The sequence below is a fragment of the Artibeus jamaicensis genome, unplaced genomic scaffold (genome assembly GCF_021234435.1).
Source record: "Artibeus jamaicensis isolate MK-2021 breed Jamaican fruit bat unplaced genomic scaffold, CSHL_Jam_final contig_2259, whole genome shotgun sequence".
NCBI classification, from domain to species: domain Eukaryota; kingdom Metazoa; phylum Chordata; class Mammalia; order Chiroptera; family Phyllostomidae; genus Artibeus; species Artibeus jamaicensis.
The window spans coordinates 9,040,829-9,055,788 of NW_026521468.1; the positions used below are offsets into that span (position 1 = coordinate 9,040,829).

Genomic DNA, 14,960 nt, shown 5'->3' on the forward strand with positions numbered 1-14,960 from the left:
ATTCCTGGGGGTTGCTGGTGTTGGACAGACATCCACAACGTGCTGTTGTTCTTCCTCTCCTCCGAATTCTCCTGGCAAGTTCTCATTTCTGATTGTGCTGTATGATATGCACTGGCTTTATGAAACTTTACCCTGAACAAAGTTCAACATTTCCATTTAGCCCTTCACGTGGTACCATGACTTGTTGGAACAATATTCTCTGCAAAGCATAAGGGTCGAGTCGCCTGGTAGGAGGAAGTGGCCCGACCGTACGGGCAGCCTACGCTTCACACCTCGTGTTCCCGCCGACCGCGTGCGCCCGGGTCCCACCGCGCGTGCGCACTGTAGACTCGCCAGTCCTACGTGCGGCGCTTCGGGGCCGCAATGGCGGCAGGCCGGAGCCGCCCCTCCGCCCCTCCCCGCCAGGGCTGCGCAGTCTCGGCCGGGCATGCGCCCGAAGAGCGGTGCGCATCCGGCGCCGAGCTGACGGTCCCGTGCGCCCCGGAACGAGGCCAGCTCGTCTTCTCGGGACCGTCGGCAGCTCGCTCGGCACCTCCGCGTTGTCCGAGAGGGTCGGGCCGCGCTCCGCCCCCGCGCGCTCTGATTGGCTGTGAGGCCCGGCCCCAGCGCTCTCATTGGCCGCGCGGAGCCGTGGGGTGGGACTGAGCCGGGGGCGACAGCAACAAAGGGCGGAGGGAGGCCGGCGGCAGTGACCGTGTTTCCCGGTGCTTCTCTCAGGTCACTCGCGCCGGCCCTGCCTGCCCTGCTCCAGATGAAGTGTGAGCACTGCACGCGGAAGGTGGGCCCCGCGCGTCGGTGCGGCCAGGGTCCGGGTCAGCGGTCGAGGTCAGGCTTCGGGGCTGCTCGCTGACAGCGTCCCCTTGCCGCCTGGGACGGCGCGGGGTCCGATGTGGTGCGCGCCTCGTGGGGTCGGTGGGACGGACCCCGCCGCCGGCGCTGCGCCGCCGCCAGGGCGCCTTTCCCGGGACCTCGCGGCGCGTGCTCGGCGCTGGTTCTCCGCGCGCAGACCCGGCCTTCCCAGTGGTTGGAAACCGAAACCCGCGGAGAAGCCGACTGACCGCTGCCCCGCAGGCAGTCCGAGCGCAGCCCGTTCTGGGGGAGAACAGTCGGTGCAGTGTTTCCGGGGGTTTTAACTTTCCTATACCGAAGTGGTCAGGGCGACGGGATGGTGCGGGCGTGCGGTCCTCCCGCCACCTGTGTAGCCAGGTGACATATAGCGGCCTCCGCTTCGGAGTCCGGGCTGAGGACGCGAGTTGACTGCGCAGGGCGGTGGGGGCGGGGGGGGGTGTATTTCCAAAATCGAGTCACTTCCTACGCGTTATTCCATCAGGTGCTCTTTTTTAACCTAACATCACACAGGAAACGGCTCTCCAGAGCGGGACGGGGCCTCCGGGTTCACCGTGTCCTCAGAGCACCTGCGTCCAGTCGCTGGGCGCGGACTCACCTGTGGGTGGGAGGCACGCGGCTTCCAGGGTCCCCTGCCCGCGCCGCAGGGTGCGGGTGGGCGTGGCCACGTGTGCAGGTGCTACTCTTTCCCGAGAGCAGCTTTCTGCTCAGGAGATGAACGGAGCACTGAGTGTGCAGGTCAAAGTTTCTTCACACATGCCTTTGCCTTTTCAAGGAATGTAGTAAAAAAACAAAAACCGATGACCCGGAGAATGCCTCAGTCGGCGCGCCGAGTCCGGCCCAGGACCGTGGAGAGGCAAGTGGGCGTTTCCATTTCTTATCGGCGGGAGGGACCAGCAGCCGCTGGTTTTCTTCTGGGGGGGGGGGGGGTGTTGAGGGGGGGCGGGACTCCTGTCACTTCGCTCCTCTTTGCTGTAAGGCAGGATGTCAAATTCATTTCCACCGGGGGCCACATGAGCCTCGCGGTTGCCTTCAAAGGGCCAAAATAATTTTAGGACTGTATAAATGTAACTTCTGCTTAATTGTTAAGGAGTTGAATTACATTCAATCCTTTGAAGGCAACCATGAGGCTCATGTGGGCCCCCCCCGACTCCCGCCCGTTGAAAATGAATTTGACGCTCCTGCTCTAAGGAAAATGGAGAAATGAGGGCTTAAGCGGTGCCGCTGGGTCTGTAAGTGTGTTTTCTGATGGTCTCTCTGCTGACTCAGCGCCGGAGGTTTTGAACCCTGGCTGGCTCACTGGCAGAGATGGCTTTCAAGCCCCTGGCGAGCTGGCTCTGTGTCTGCCCACAGTCTCGCCTCCAGGGAAGCTCCGCTGCTTTCCCCAGTGCAGTTTGGGGAGGCCAGGGTGGTCCTGCCCTCAGAGCCCAGCAGCAGCTCATGAATGGGGATTTGCCACGCTGAGAACCAAGGACTGGTTTTCTCTGCAGTTCAGAGTCCGGACGGCATGTTTAGTCTGACAGGTGCTGGCCTGGTCCCTCTTGCACCCGTGCTGCCCTGCTTTCCATCCACATACCGACCTCGCACACGCCAGGGTGAGACAGGCGCTCGGGCAGAAGAGAGCAGGCACTGCCACCCGAGCCCCAAGCCCTGGGCCTGGGGCTTCTCACACCACCCTCTGGCTGTGAGTCACCTAGGACAGACATCTAACCCGAGAGCCCCAGTGTCCTTATCGTGACACAGGGAGTTGGGTTACGTCCCCTCCCCCGGCTGTGGTGATGGCGAGATAACGTGTGCACACAGTCCAGGCAGGTGCCCCGCCAGCTCAGTGTGTGGACACCCCATTAGGCTGGGCCCACCAGGGAAGGGGCAACTGGAGTGGGCCCCGGGGTGGTGAGAGCTAAGGGGCGAGTAGGGGTGGGGCATGAGCCCACCAGGCCCAGAGAAGGAGTGGACAGAAGTGGTCTGCAGAGGGTGCTGGGAGCCACTGAGGCTGGCTGTGTGTTGTAGGACAGGTGGCCAAGGGCAGCTTCAGTTGCTGGGGCAGGGGAGTGGCAAAGGACACCACGTTGGGGACAGGGCAGTGGGGCCTGGGTGGGCCCACCATGGAGAAGCCGGAAGGGGCCGAGGGTGGACGGCAGCGTTTGTAGCCTGGGCATCCGGGTGAGAGGAGTCCCTATTAGTGAGGGTGGCCTGAGGGCCCTGGTGCTCTCAGAGTGCCAGAGATGGCAGTGAGCTGTGGCAGTTCAGAGCTCCCCTGGATGCCACCGGCTGAGTGAACTCTCTGGGGCGTGTTCAGGAGCCCCCAGAGGCAGCAGAGGAGGGGCTGTAGGGAGGAGAGGGTCCAGGCCAGCCCCTAGGACACAAGAGTGCTGCTTTCCTCCTGCCACATGATGGTGCTGGCCTTGTCATCCGTGAGACTCTCTGGTGTCTATTACTGTGGCTGTGTCCTCCAGCCACTGGAGCGCCAGGCCGCCGTCTCAGGTGTTTGGTGTTGGTGTTGTGCACTGTGCCTGTGCTGCTCTCTCCCTGGGAGCCACGTACTAAAGAACCAGCCAAAACAGCGTCTTTCTTTCCTAGAAGGGGGAGTTCCATAAGTTGGCTGATGCCAAGATATTTCTGAGTGACTGCCTGGCATGTGACAGCTGTGTGACCACAGAGGAAGGAGTCCAAGTTTCCCAGCAGAACGCCAGGGACTTCTTCCGAGTTCTGAACCTTAATAAGGTACGGCGTCCTGGCGCACCCTGGCAGCCTGGCCTGGAGGAGACGGGTGGAGGTCAAGGGGGGACACGGAAGCCTCTGCCTCGGATGTGGTGCATGCAGCTGGGCCCTGGCCCCGAGTCTCCTGCTTCAGTCAACCCTCTCCAGAGCCCCACCCCACAAGAATGACATCACATGGCCCGGGGTCACGCTTGCTCCCTCACTGACTTGGGCAATGGCTGGGACCCTGACCGGGCTCCCTGGGCTTGGGGGAGGCCTCTGCCATGCAAGGTAGTGCAGTGGTAGCGTGACCTGGTCACGGGATCTTTGGTGGCTGAACTGATGCTGTTCTCCCTCCAGGGTGTTCTCGGAGGTCAGGGTTGTGTCCCAAGGGGCTCGTCAGGCTGGGGCAAGTCCTTGCAGCCTCCTGTACCGAGCTGCCCTGGTATCACTGGGCTTCCAGTGGTGGCCTTCTTGCCAGGACGACGGGGGAGAGGGAAAGCAAGGAGAGACTAGGCCTGTGCACTGAAAGGCCCAGTTTGTCCCCGTCCCCCCACAGTCACAGGGAGAGTCCCCTGCCCCACTGTGCAGGCGCCAGGAGCCCTGGGTGCCGTCCAGGGGGTGGTGGTCGCACTGGAGCCGCATCGATCCTTGGTCCGTCTGGGGGGCTGTGCTCCACCTTGTGGGGCTTTGTCATCCACACGTGCGCTGCCTGTTGCTTGTGCTGCTCCTGACCTTCTGTGAAGGGCTGCAGCCTTCAGCACGGTGTGTCAGGTCCCCCACTCCCCACACCTGTGATTTGTTTCTGAGCGGGTGGGGCTCCATCGTTGCTCTGTTACGCAGTTCACTCCGACACCCTGTAAAGTCACTCACTGCTGGTGTGTCGGAAAGTGATTTCCATGTCTGCTTTGTGTGTGGCTATTTTGTGGACGTAATATTCTCCCAGTCATCTGGATTGTCTTAGTTTTTCTGCTTATTGGCTACAATGAATGAATTTCATCTCTTCCAATCCATAGACTTCTCGTATCTCTTTTTCTGATTATGTTGTCTAAGTTCTTTAACTCCACCTCAAAACAGCAGTGGTGATAAAGGGGGGACCTGGGGTGCGTTGAGTCAGCCCCTCAGGGCGCCGTCAGAGACAGCAGTTTCCACCTCCCTGTTCCTCTGGGCTCCAGGCTCAGGCCGATCCCCCCCTGGTCATAGCGTGGCTCCCTCCTCAGAAGAGGGGACATTTGAGTGAGAATGAAGTGCGAGCCCTGGAGACGCCCCGGGCAGGGCATTGGGCGGAGGGGCAGGGGGCTCCAGCCTTGCTCCTTAAAAGTGGCCACTGACCGGCCTGGGAGACAGGCCTCTGGGAGCCACTCAGAGAGAGAGAGGGAGGGAGGGAGGGAGGGAGGGAGGGAGGGAGGGAGTGTGTCTGTGTGTTTACTGTCATTGAGTCGTTCCATTTACTTCTGGACCAGTATTGCAGTTTGTTTTTCTTTAAAATCATTTTTCTCCAGATACTTGCATTTATCAGTATGATACTTCTCTTAAAATTGGCTAAATGTCTTGGGATGTCCCATGTTTTCATTGTAACTTTTCTTCTCCTTTACTAGTCTTTGTGCAGACCACTCATTTCGCCCTGTCTTCTCTGGGTCTCACTGAGCTGTCTCCCTGTCACTCCTTGTGAAATCGCTGCACAGGTGACGTTCTGCTCTGCTTCTTCTAGAAATGTGATACCTCAAAGCACAAGGTGCTGGCCGTGTCAGTGTGTCCTCAGTCTCTGCCTTATTTTGCTGCTAAACTCGGCCTGAGCGTCACTGATGCATCCAGAAGACTCTGTGGCTTCCTCAAAAGTCTGGGTGAGGCACCTTTGGGCACCGTTGAGAGTCCCCACGCTTGTAACTGCCCGCTGAGATCTGGGGTTCACTTCTCAAGGGTGCAGGACAGGGAGGGGAGGACTTGCCTCTGACTCCTGGTGGGCGGTTGTTGCTCACCCCCTTGCTGTATTACTGCCGGGCTGGCCCCTCTGGGAGTGGCAAGGGACCGTCTCCAGACAGGGTGGCTGGGGGACACCTGGGAGGTCTCACACTCGGCAGTCAGCGTCGTGTTGCCCTGGCTCATGGGAGCCACGGAGGCGTTTGTGGGGTGCCGGGTGACACTGCAGTGGCTGGCGTCCCATTTCCCTGGAACCCCTAAAGAGCGGGGGGGGGGCAGCCACCACAGAGCACAGCAGGGACTCAGATGTGGGTGAGCACAGGGTGACGCCGGCCCCACCGAGGCAGAGCGCTCCTGCGTTGTCCGCCGACGCCAGGCCGGCACTGCCCCTGCTCCCGGTGGGGCTTCATGGGCCCGGCCAGCGAGAGGCTGGCACGGGAGGGAGAACCTGAGCCATTTGCCAGATAGCAGTTCTCACTGTTCCACGAGACGTAACTACACGGGGACTAACGGTAAAGTCAGATGACACGTGGCATAAACACGAGGGGCCGCCTGCCAGCCTCGCTGCTTCTTGGCGCAGAGCAGGTCCCGGGTGCACAGCGCCACCAGGGCGAGGCGCCGCTCCTCCTGCCTCTGCCCCACACGGCCCGCGGTCAGCGCAGTCCCGCCGGAGACCGGGTCACTGGGCGACGTGCTGCCACAGCGGTGGCGTGTGGGGGCCTCAGTAATGAAACCATGTTCACAGGGAGATTGGTTTCTACAGGCGATTCTTTAAGACGACGCTTAGCGTTTCTTTTTAAAGATAACTGGCTGCTTTTAAATTTTATATATTTTTAAAGATTTTATATTTATAGAGGGGAAGGAAGGGAAAGAAACATCAATCAGTTGCCTCTGGCACGTCCTCAACGGGAGACCTGGCCCACAACCCGGGCCTGCACCCTGACAGGGAAGGGAATTGAACCAGCGACCCCTGGGTTCACAGACCGGCACTCAGTCCACTGAGCCACACCAGCCAGGGTGGCTGCTTTTAAGATTCAAACTGGCTGTAGATATTAATGTGAACTGCTTAGTGTGTTTTCAGTAATTATAATAAAGTAAATGACTTTATTTCAAGTTTAGTTACCAATATTAAAATTTATAAAGAAAAATAAAGCAACATAAAATTAAGATCTTCATAAAGATGTGCTCAGCCAATTTACTCATTTTAAAGATGTCAAGGATCATTACGGACTGAAATTTGGTGTGTACAGTGAATTGGGAGAGAAGCTGCTAGTAACTTTCAATAGTCCGTTAATTTACATATGGAGGTGCTTACGTAAATATAGACTTAGAGAGAAAAGCAAGAAGCAGAAGAGAGATTGTAGGTATTTTGTCGTCAAAATGTGTGCTATTCTTTAAAAAGTGCGGGGCCCAGTCCTGCACTCCCGCGGTCCCTGGGGGGAGCCCGGAGCCAGCCGGGGAGGAGGGCCTCGGCGCGTCCCAGCGGGGGGAGGGGCCCCGGCCCGGCTGCGGGGCTGAGCCGATTCCCTGCAGGGGTGCGCTATGTCTTCGACATGGCGGTGGCCGTGGATCTCAGCATCCTGGAGAGCCAGAAGGAGTTCGTGCGCCGGTACCACCAGCACAGCGAGGAGGAGCCCACGCTGCCCATGCTGACCTCCGCCTGTCCCGGTGAGCGCCCAGGGTCCGCGTGGGTGGCCCCAGGACTGGGGGGCATGAGGAGTCTGGCCTGATGGCCCATTTTTGTCTGCTGCCACACTCGTTCTGGTAGGGGCGTGCGGGGTGGGGGGTCCCTGACACCTGACTGTAAACATCTTATTTTCATTTTCCCCCGTTTCTAAAGTTTCTGAGGAACATATGTATGAAGAAAAGCGAATCTATTTTCTCTTAAAAGTATGACATATTTCAGACATCCAAATAATTATAGATAACACAGCCAATACTCATCCACCCTTTGCCAGCTTACATACAACTTACAGAATAAGAAGTGTCTTCACACTGAAACGGAGGTCTCATCGGGACCCCTTTTTAGACCAGACTTAAATTGACATCTGAGGCATAGAGACGATTCGTCACAGGCTTTTTAACTCCGGGGAAGGGAGTTCTGCAACAGTGAAACGTTCGAAGGTGGCGCGTGAGTGGAGAAGGAAGAAAGTGCCGTGGGGTGACGGCAGGTGGTGAGGACTCGGTTCGAGCCCCGCCCGGGGAAGCCGCTGGCGCCGGCCCGGCTGGTGGTGGACAACTCCAGCGTTAGGGTTTCGCTCACGTGTCTATTCTTAGTTTACCCTCCTTCCCGCCACCGTGGCTCTGGAGTTTTCTACCATTTCACACGTCACTGTTAGTCATTTGGGTCATGCTTTACTAACAGAGAGTGTTGACAGTATGGTTACTTAGAGTTTGAAATAATTCCCACCCACCTACAAAACCAAGCAGAGGAGATCCACCATCGGTCCCCGTGGCCACGCGGGTTGACCAGCCCAGCCTGGCGGGATGCGCTCTGGTTCAGATGGGGCTGCTTTCTGCTGTCTGGTTTGTTTCGGAAAAGTTACTCCCAGGCGATGCTCCCGCATCCCCTGGGCCTGTCTGTAGGGTCAGCAGGGTCACATGATGCTTCTCCAAGAACTGGTCAGGCCCTGGTGACGGGGGCGAGCTGTAGCTCTTCAGTGGCTCTGTGGTTGGCTGATCACTCCGTGTCCCCCCAGGGGGTGCGGCAGGAGCCATCCACTCAGGCTCTGTGGCCCTTTCTGTAAGAACAACTTTGTGGCTGTGTGGCGTCACCGCATCCGTGCAGCCCCGGGGCTGCCTCGTAGCTGCTCCAAGTGTGTTCTCGTCTGGGGGACCAGTTGTGTCTTCCACTCTGTCCTCTGGCCTAGCCCTCCAGGGTCAGGCACAGGCCCCTGGGGCCCTGTGTCCCTAGCTGCTGGGAGGCGGCAGCCTCAGGGACAGTTCTGTCACACATTTCTGGTGAGGTTTGAAGAAGAGGTGTCAGCTTTACCCCTGGTGGGGACACGGTCTGGGGAGCTCAGACTCCCTGGTGTGTGGCGGGGAGGAGGAGGACCAGCTGCGAGGAGCCCTGGTCTCTCCCCAGGCTGGGTGCGGTATGCGGAGCGGGTGCTGGGCCACCCCGTCACACCCTACCTGTGCACCGCCAAGTCTCCCCAGCAGGTCATGGGCTCACTGGTGAAGGACTACTTCGCCAGACGGCAGGTAAGCCGACATCTTTCCCTGGGCAGCACAGGCCTGGGTACGGGATTGCCCGGGGGGCTGGCAACAATGGGAGCTGAGGCGAGTGAGGGAGGCAGGGGGGGGGGGCCTGGAGCTGCTGCTGGGCGGGAAGTGGAGCAAGAACTGGTCTGTGGAAGACAGGACTCAACCCGGGGCAGCTGGGCACCGAGGAGGCAGCCAGGCCGGGTGGCAGATGGGTGTGCTCTTCGCCACCGCCCTGGGTACAGTTTGCTGTCTCCACAGAACCTGTCCCCAGACAAGATCTACCACGTCATCGTGGCCCCGTGCTATGACAAGAAATTGGAGGCCCTTCGAGAAGATGTTCCCACAGCTTCACATGGTTCCCGGGGCGCTGACTGCGTGTTAACCTCAGGTGAGAGGTGGGTGGGGCTGGGTGAGCACTGTGGGGGCCTCCAGCCAGTCACCCTCTGAGGTCACCGACAGGACCCCAGGACAGTGAAGAGGGCAGCGCTCCTGCTGCCAGCACCTGCCCCTGGAGGCTTCTGACAGCCACACCTTCCCTGGGGGCACAGGTGAAACTTCCTTCATCTGAGAGCAGGAAACTCAGGTGCCCCAGGGGCGGCACTGCTGCTTCTGCAGGGCTCTGTGCCCGTGGAAACGGGTGTTCAGAGCCGTTCACAGAGCCCGCGCCTGCCGAGGGGCAGCTTGAGACGGGGGCAGCCTGCAGGGGCGGAGGCTCCCTCCCTGGGTCCCCTGCCTGGAACTCTGGCCCATGGACGCCCCTGGAAAGGCCTCCCCTGTGCAGGCTCCTGTGGGGCCCTGGGGCGGGAGGGGCCGCTGCCGCCTCTGCTTCCCTGAGACTGTGCTTCTATAGGAAGCACGTTCCACCGCGTCTCTCCCGAGAGCAGAAGCAGGTGTGCTCCGTCACCTGCTGGTGCACACCTGGAGTCACAGGCCCTGATCTGGAGCCTTCGCGCCGAGGGGCGTCCGCAGGTGGGAGTGGTTTTCAGGTGGCCTTGTCCTGGGTGACAGCACGTCCTGTGACGGAGCCCGTGTGGGGTCGGTGGTCCCGCCCACATGAGGCCGTCCCAGAGCTTCCTGCGGGGGAGGCAGAGCTGCAGGGATTGTTTGCGAAGATCTCTTACTTCAGGAGCAGAAACACTTTATTAGCCTTTTTCGTCCTATCGGTGTTGTGTCGCCATCCGAGACAGCCAACATCCAAGGTCACCTTAACTCAGGGTTCCTTTCCCCGTGGCTCTAGAGGACGTCGGCTTCCACTGGGGCCTGATGCCTCTCGTTTGTCTGCAGGGGAAGTCGTGCAGATGATGGAGCAAAGCGATCTCTCCGAGAAAGACGCTGCCGTGGACACTCTGTGAGTGGCTTTGCAGGGAGGGTCATCTCGTGGGGCCTCCTGTGTGATTTCTGGTGGCCACTTGTCTCAGGGCCTCCCTACTTTACAGTGAGGTCACGTACGTGCTGTGGGCGGTGTGGGGAGCCACTGCCCATGTTGCCACCGGTCCCCACTAGGACCCTCGGCCATCTTTCTGCGCTCAGCGAACCAAACGCGGACCCTGGTGTGGGACCCCCCCTTGCCCGGGCCTGACTCGGTAGTCATCTCCGTGGTCGGTTGCACTTCAGCACTGTCCGCTTCCCAGCTGCATCTGTTATTGCCCTGCCGCGGCTGCACCTGCCCAGGCGGTTGCCTCTGGGGAAGCAGCAGGTTCCTCGGGCCCCTTTATACCTGCAACTGCAGGCTGCGCTTTTGTGGTCAGTGGTGACCTTAACCGATGACCAGCACTCCTGCCGTGTCCTGGGCCCTGGGCACTGTGTGGAGCGCACACCAGGACTGTGTGTGGCCTGTGTGGGAGGCTGGACTGAGGTTCACAGAGTGGAAGCAACTCTAGTCCCCGTGGCCATGGCCTGCACTTGAGCCAAGCTGACCGCAAAGCCTTGTCCCAGCTGGAGCTCTGACAGGCGTGCTCTTGAGTCAGCTTCCAAGTCCCAGTGCTTGCCCCCGGGCCACTGGTTCTGTGCGGTGCCCTGATGCTCATGCGGCAGAGAGGAGTTTTGATCCCTGCAGGCGCAGACAGGCACAGGCCACATTTCACCTGCAGAGCTCACTTTTCCTGGGGCCACCTGGGGTCAAAACTGTGGGAGTCCGATTTAATTCTTGTCGCTTCTCTGCCTGATGAGGTTTGGAGACCAGGAGGAGGAGGTGAGGCGCCATGACAGCGCCAGCTCCGATGGGCACCTAGCGCATGTCTTCAGGCACGCGGCCAAGGAGCTGTTCAACGAAGACGTGGGGGAGGTCACCTACCGCACCCTCAGGTGCGTGCGCGGCCAGCGCGGTCTCAGGGCACATGTGTGCGTGCTGGGGGCCAGGCTGCTCTGCTCACAGAGCCCGCCCCAGTCGGGACCGAGAGGGTTTGTGTGTTACGTGCAGACTTTCCACTTTGCTGACCCCCAGACGTGGACTGGAAGGGCCTTCCCGCTGCCGGAGGAGGACACAGCAGAGCAGCCCCCTCTGTTCATTTTGCAGGAACAAGGACTTCCAGGAGGTCACCCTCGAGAAGAGCGGGGAGGTTCTGCTGCGCTTTGCTGCTGCGTACGGCTTTCGAAACCTCCAGAATGTGGTCCTGAAGCTGAAGAAGGGCAGACTCCCATTCCACTTCGTGGAGGTCCTCGCCTGCGCTGGGGGTAGGGCCCCCACTCCCCCACAGTCCCTGGGGAAGAGGGCCTCTCCGTGCCTGCCCGGAGCTTCACTCAGCTTCGAGGGCACACAGACATCGCCCAGGTGGTTGCGACACGACTGGCCCTCCCATTTCCTCACACCCACCCTGTGAGGGAAGAGCAGGCACCCAGATGTCACCTTGGAAAACTCCCTTGGTTCTAGGGGTCCCAGAGAAGAGTCTTTCTGGTAGCACTTGGGGAGAGCCAGCTTGGCTCCAGGGGCTGGTGGAGAGAGAGTCAGGGCGCATGGGGCCTGGGGCTGGCCCTAGGGTACCCCCACCTCCTCTAGCCAGGTTCTGTCCCACAGGAGACATGGGTGGGGTGGGGTCCCTCGGAAGGACTCACCAGCGGAGTCGGTGTGGGTGTTGGGGAGGAGGGGAGCCTGTGGCCACTGGTGGTCCAGGCCCCTGGGTGCTGACGGAGCCCACTCGGAGGAGGGTCGGGGGTGTCTGCCGTTCTGAGTGAGGGCACCCGCAGGTGCTCAGCTGGAAACCCCAGGTGGGCAGTTGCAGGTGTGACACAAGCTGGAGGAGAGGAGGCCCGGGTGGACAGTGCAGACAGGAGACACAGGATGGGGGTGGAGAAGCCACAAGCATTCGTGGGGGGTGGGGGCTAGTGAGGGACGCTGAGCGCAGAGAAGCGAGCGCCGGCCTTGGGGCGCCCAGCAGCCTCAGCAGCTGTGCTCCGGGGCCCAGGGCACAGCCTGAGTGGAGTGAACAGGCAGCTGGTGAAACGCTGAGGGGTCCACGCAGGGCCTGCAGGGGGACATCCAGCACCTGCGCTCACCGGTGCCCTGTAGTTAGAGCTTCATCTGGGGGCTGGGCCTCTGAGGAGAGAGAAGCAGCCCCGTGCTGGGCGAGCGGGGTTCTCTCAGACGAGGGGCAGGGGAGGGAGGCTTGGCCAGGGCAGAAGTTCGCTCCAAATTCGGGGTGCGGGGGCCCGGGGTGCAGCCCAGGCGGGAGCAGTGCACGTGCTCTCGCAGAGGGCAGGACAGGGCTGCTCAGGAACGGTGTCTGCGCTCCCCTGGTGCTGGTGAGTTGCGAGGGAAACTGGACATCCAGGTCTGCACGCACAGCCCTCAGTTCTAAAGGTTAGCAAGTTACCTCGATCTAGGTGAACACACATGTGGGTCGGGTGACCAGGGAAGAATTGGGAGGCCCCAGGCTGTGAGCCTGTGACCAGGGTTCCTGAGGCCTTGGGGACACATGTCCAGGGCCCACCTTAAGGCTTTGGCTTCACAATGCTGCCCCCCTTTGCTGCTCCTCGCCTGCCCCAGGGCCACCTTCGGTCTGGCACGAGAGCAGGGAGTGAGCCCCTTGCCTCTGTCTTTCAGGATGCTTAAGCGGCAGGGGCCAAGCCCAGGCAGAGGACGGGCGTGCAGACAGGGCGCTGTTGCTGCAGATGGAAGGCATCTACGCCGCCATCCCCGTGCGGCCCCCGGAGAGCAGCTCCCACGTGCAGGAGCTGTACCAGGAGTGGCTGGGCGGGGCTGACTCCCCCAGGGTCCGGGAGGCCCTGCACACTGCCTACCAGGGCCCAGGCCAGCCCACCAGCAGCCGGGACATCAAGTGGTGAAGGTGCAGCAGACGGGGCCTGTAGGCCGCCTGAGAAGGGGGTGTCATAGACGCCTGGAGCAGCTCAGCTTTTCTTTCATCGCTTTGATTTTCAGAATCCCCTGCTTCCCGTGTGTGGACAGTCCCGCACTCTGCGGGGCGCTATCGCACCATCTGTGCAACTGGGATGTGTACCTTGAGAGGAGGATTGCCCCAATTCACGCATCCTTTCATCCTGAGATGGAAAAAATCCCAAAGAACAAGCATGGAGACAGACCACTGTCTTTAGGTTTAAAAAAAATCCCAGCAGTGTCCTGTGTCCTGCGAAGAGCTGAGACCCTGTTCCGGTTCACGTGCCTCAGATCAGACGTGGAAAGGGGATGCAGCAGGCGGGCTGTGGGGTTGCCCTGTCAGGACCCCGACTTTGGCCACAATGGGAATAAACTGCCACGTCCTGGGATCAGGAGGCTCCCGCACAAACCTGGACTTCCCGCTTTCCCTGAGTCGAGCTCCGGCAGTGGCCGTATTCCTTCTGTGACCAGGCCCCGTCACGGGGGTCAGCGGGTGTGGGGGACAAGACCCTTCACGCGCCCTTCTACATTTGGGGTTTGAGCTGAATGCACCTTGGTGGGGGAGGGCGCATCAAAGATGACAGGTGTCACAGGTGGAAGGCCAGAGTGAGGAGGGGCTGCCTGGCTCAGCCCCTGCCAGGGTGGGGTCAGGGAGGGGAAGCCTGTCCCATCCATCCAGTGGCTGGTGAGGCGGCGTCCTCCACGGCCGCCCCACACACAGCGAGCCCGGCCCTGTGTGCCTGCTCACGGGGCTTGCCTTTGATGAGCAGGAAGAGGGGAAGTCTGCCCACAAACCGGTGGACGGGAAGGGCTAGCGACCACTCTCCAAGCCCTGACCCCCGGCACGTCAGGGGTCAGGGCCGTCCTGTCAGTGAGGCCCCTGTGCCTGGCCTGAGGTCGGTTTCTCAGTGCACTTGGCTTTGGCTAACATGAGGGTGATGGTCTTCTCGGACCCTCAGGCTGTTAGGTCCCCCTCATCATTCTGCTATTGCGCCTGCGGCCCCATCTGGGCCAATCTGGGCTGTTGTGTGAAACTGCATATTGTCTGCTCTCAGTCCCCCTACAGTGGGGCGCCATCCTTCGTGGTACCTGATGGTGGAATAAACATGTCAAAGGTGTCTGCGTGTGGGGAGTTGCCTGAGTGGGTGCTGCTCTCCCAGCCAAGGCTGGCAGGTGCTCTGTGGCCCCGTGGCACCGGTGTCAGGCCCTCTCCCTGTGCTCTCCGGGCTACCACGGAGAGTGGCTGGTGAGCAGTGGGGCGGGGGGAGCGGGTCTGAATCCAGGCCCCGCCCAGCAGCCCCTTGACAGGAACGCTGGTGTCCGAGTCTGAGTCTTGGTCCTGCCGGAACACCCACGGGCCACGGCCGGGCCCACCAGAGCCTGGACTTACCAGCTCCGGTTCTGCCGGGCCTGAGGGCCGGGGCCAGTGCGGAGGCCTGTCCTTCCTCCTCAGCCCGGTGGAGGGAGGGGAGCCCGTCCACGGCCTACATACCAGTCTGATGCGGGCCCAGGCCACGGAGCTGGGCACTGCCGACGGCAGGGTGTTTCCAGGTCTCACCTGGCCTTGGCCCACAGCTGAGCAGTACGGGCTTCTGGACACACCCTGCAGTGACAGCTCACGGTACGTCCAGGTCAGGCAAGGGCACTGCTGCCCAGGCTGGCAGCTCACCTGGCCACCTAACGTGGGCCCCTCGCCTCGGGCCCAGCCTTGCTGGTTACACTCCACCCTGACACACAGCACTGGTTCTGCTTCCAGGGAGAGGTGGCAGGGGGCACGGGGTCGCTCAGACGGGCTGGGCTCTGTACTTTGCAGTAAGGATGGGCCATGTGTTTTGAGGGCAAGGAGAACAGGTACCAGGACTGAAGTCTTATTTTTAAATCAAAATGCAAAGTGTATCTGTAAACCAAGAAAGGAGAAAATGAACATGAAAGGAACAAAGATCCAGAACCTGCTAAC

At 60.6% G+C, this 14,960-nt stretch overlaps 1 protein-coding gene across 1 annotated transcript; it reads left to right on the forward strand.

The window, feature by feature from the left end:
• Positions 1-459: 459 nt before the first annotated feature.
• Positions 460-14,121, forward strand: NARF (nuclear prelamin A recognition factor). The gene is made up of 11 exons (XM_037157928.2): positions 460-778; positions 1,622-1,702; positions 3,427-3,570; positions 5,258-5,390; positions 7,000-7,134; positions 8,552-8,670; positions 8,932-9,061; positions 9,958-10,021; positions 10,843-10,977; positions 11,189-11,346; positions 12,713-14,121. Exons 1-11 carry the CDS (start codon positions 752-754, stop codon positions 12,952-12,954), a joined length of 1,368 nt encoding a protein of 455 aa, XP_037013823.2. The 5' UTR covers positions 460-751; the 3' UTR covers positions 12,955-14,121.
• Positions 14,122-14,960: the final 839 nt, after the last annotated feature.